Raw genomic sequence first — 3,506 nt, 5'->3', positions numbered from 1 at the left:
GATACATCGTGCGACCACTACCAGCCCTGTCCTCTCCTTGCCTCGACGAGGACGACCATCCGAAGGGCCGCCTCCTCCTCGCACGTGTGCACGGATTATTACGTACACGTGTGTCCATTTAAGTCAGCCCACCCCGCGCGTGTTCCACAGGATGCTCGCGGATTTATCGTTGAAAGCGATGCAGCGACCTAACGAGAAGAAATTGCCGATGGGGATCGTTACGGGTTGAGCTCGATTGTCGGGAACAGTCCCTTTTTCGAGGTAATGTCCCCGGAACACCTTATTCGCCAACAACTTCGTTGGCTTTTCCATTGCATCTCGTCGACCAAGGAAACCTTTATTGGGCCATTCTATTTCTTGTAATAGGCACCTGTGCTGGCAGGTACGAACGCGCGGGATATATCACCTATTCGAATCGTTTTATCGATGATTAAGACTTTATACTCGAACGCCTTGGGCAATTTAGCGTGATGTATGCGTTGGACCGAGGGTGAAAGGATTATGGTATCAGATGGATCTCCCGGATTGGAGATCGGGTAGAAGGGCTGGCGTAATCGCTACAAGTTTTTAGGGTAAAACTTGGAGGAGAATGGCAAAAGTAAGATGTATATGAATTTATTGGCGATATTTTACGAAAAGGCTGCGTGCTTTGGAACATTATATTTATGAAGAAGGAAATATATCGTCGAGTTATACTTTTACCTTTAGCTTTCTTCGAAAGGCTGAGATTTTCTGTTGGATAACTACTTACATAAATATACGACTCTTCTCTTATTTCTCTTCAGCGTTGCGCACAGTGGCGAGCATAAAAATAGAAACAGTCCTAATTTTATTTGTAATTATTAATCGAAATAAAGACAAACATTGTTCTACATTATAAGAAAAAAAAGACATTTCACGATATAATTAGTTGAAATTACAATTTTCCTCTTTATACGCTTTTTACAGCTTAAACAATATCTTTTATCTTTCTTTTTTCGTTAATTAACTAATCTGTTAAGGGGAAGGATCATCGTTGATGAGAAAACAGTATACACAAAAGTAATCGTATGGACACAGTTTGTATTTTATTTCGCGCGCGAGCGAGCATAACCAGCTCGCACATCAAATATACTTACACTTTACAGCCTTTCAGTCTTCGCGAATATACAATAATTACGGAGAAAATTTCTAAATTATAATATGAAAAGCAATAACAATGATAATCATGTAATAATAATATAATATAATAATAATAATAATATATAATCGACCGTTGCGATTAATGTAATAATTCATAATACAAATAAATTCGCTTTATTATCTACAAGGGGGAGTTCAAAATAATACATGCTCTGATCAACGCGATGATAAACATTTCTCTTCCACGCGAAAACTACGAAAGAAAAGGAAAGGCGATCCATTCACGACTGATTGTGGGACGAGGGGGTGGTACTTACAATTAAAACGCAGGTGATCAATTCGATTTCGATCTTCGTCGATCCTTAAATATACATTCGTTCCTCTAAAACGAACATTTATAGAAAAATTTCCTAGATTTCGAACTAAACTATCAGAATCGATCGGAATTTCTTGTCGAAACGAATAGTTGCAATATTATAAAATCAATCGATGCGAAGAAACGATTTTCCTATATATTACAATTTGGAGTTACGAAACAAAGTAACAAGAGAATGATTAAAAAAAAAAAAAAAAAGAACAACGCGATCGTCGTTTACGATATCAAGAAACGAGACACATGTAACACAGTTCGGATTAGGAGAGGATTATAAGAATCGGAGAAGGGAGGTCGGAAGGCGGAGAGAGTTTGGTGGATCAAAAAAGAAGTGAATCGATTAAAAGATGAGAAAAGGGGTCTCGTGCGAGGAATGCGGTGAGTTCTATGTACAAGTATTTACATCTTTACTCGAAGAAAGAAGTTAAGATCGGCCGTAATCGGCCCGCTTCGTCGTCCTTCTTTCACGTCGTCTTCGTTCTTCTCTTCAGGCGCCGCGCCGCCTCGAGACGTCGAGCGCATCCCTATTCGATGTCCTCGCTCTTTTCTCGAAACGCTTGACAAAATCCCGTTCTTCTCCCGAATACCTGAACATCAGGATACCTTTCATCCCTGTTTCCCTTCTGGACCTTCGAAATCTTCAAGAAATCTCTATACAGTCGAAGACGAGCACAAAACATGGTTGTAGCAACGTTCTTCCGGTGAAACGCTACCACAATGAGCCGAGTTCTCGATTCAACTCCCCGAAGATGACTCGAACAATCCCGCGACGTCGAAACACGGAGGTCAAGCCGTCAGCCCACGAGGACAAGAAGCTCGCAGCGACCTGAACCTCACTGGAGCTCGTTCGCCGATACAGGTCACCGTTCCGCGACCATTCCGGTGATCGTGGATGTTGACGATGTTGTCGTCGTCGTTGGAACGGTCGTCGGGGCATTCAACAACGGTTGCAACGGTTGCCTCGGTGTCGTTTTCGCTACGGTGGATTCGTGATGAACGTTCGTTTCTTCCAGGGTCGTCTGAAGATCGCAGATGTACTCGATCACCCTCTGGATAACCTCGAGCTTGGATAACTTCCGTTTCCTCGGCATGTCAGGCACCAGGGATCTCAGTTTCGTTAGGTAAGCGGCCACTTCTTCTGCTTCCAGGTCACGACGAGTTCCGTTGATGCCCAGGCTGCTGTGCAGAACACCTCGACTTGGCGGTACTCTGCCGCCCACTGGGCTTACCACCATCGCTTTCATGTCGTACGCGTATATGCGTGTTTCTTACTTCTGGTCGATTTTCAGTCGACGCGAGAGTTCGCTCGCTAAACGGCACACAGTCAGCAGTTAAGCGGCGAAAAAGATGTGGGTCGTCGATTAATTCGATCGGGCAGCACACTTTCCGAAATATGCGGCTGCTTATCTGCCGGACGCCAGTGCACGCACCCCGTGTATTTATCGATCGAACCAACCCACCAAAGTAAGCGCACGAGATAGCGGTAGAGACTCGCGCGATCTTGGTCTTTCGTTCTTCTTTCTAATTCCGTCCACTTTGTATGCCGCTCCTTTTTCCTTTCGGTGAAGTTTGACGATTTACAACACCAACGTCACACACTATTTCTATGGCTGTCTGTGTTATCGCAAGATAGTTACACTCACGTTGAACATCGCCTTGATCGAACTGTTTGTTAATTCGAGAAGAGAAATTTTCTGATTCCGAACGCAACGAGTGCGCAAGAAAAGAGCGTGCAGCGTACTCCTTGTAACGTACACGTTACGCTCGACGGATCGAAATCAACTGGCCTCCGCCCCTCACCTGCGCGCTTATATAGCTTTCCCCCACCCGGTACCGTTCTACCCGCGACGCCTCCACTATCCATACGGCGCAATCGCTGCCCGAATAAAATAGCGTTGGACTCGAATCGCTCACGAAACGAATTGTTATCTGACCTATTTATATATGCACTTTTGGTAAATATTTATGCATAGGTAATTTCTTTTTTCTTTTTTTTTCTTTCTCTTTATTT

The 3,506-nt window shown here is 43.8% G+C and overlaps 1 protein-coding gene across 1 annotated transcript; it reads right to left on the bottom strand.

Annotated features, from left to right (window-relative positions):
• Positions 1-1,042: 1,042 nt before the first annotated feature.
• LOC100642250 (DNA-binding protein inhibitor ID-2) lies at positions 1,043-3,293 on the bottom strand. Its single transcript, XM_003396823.4, has one exon. It carries the CDS (start codon positions 2,737-2,739, stop codon positions 2,356-2,358), a length of 384 nt encoding a protein of 127 aa, XP_003396871.1. The 5' UTR covers positions 2,740-3,293; the 3' UTR covers positions 1,043-2,355.
• Between the last annotated feature and the right edge of the window lie 213 nt (positions 3,294-3,506).

Source organism: Bombus terrestris, chromosome 7, assembly GCF_910591885.1.
Source record: "Bombus terrestris chromosome 7, iyBomTerr1.2, whole genome shotgun sequence".
Taxonomy (NCBI): Eukaryota; Metazoa; Arthropoda; class Insecta; order Hymenoptera; family Apidae; genus Bombus; species Bombus terrestris.
The sequence above is the reverse complement of the archived record's forward strand: the minus strand, read 5'-3'. Positions and strand labels throughout refer to the sequence as shown.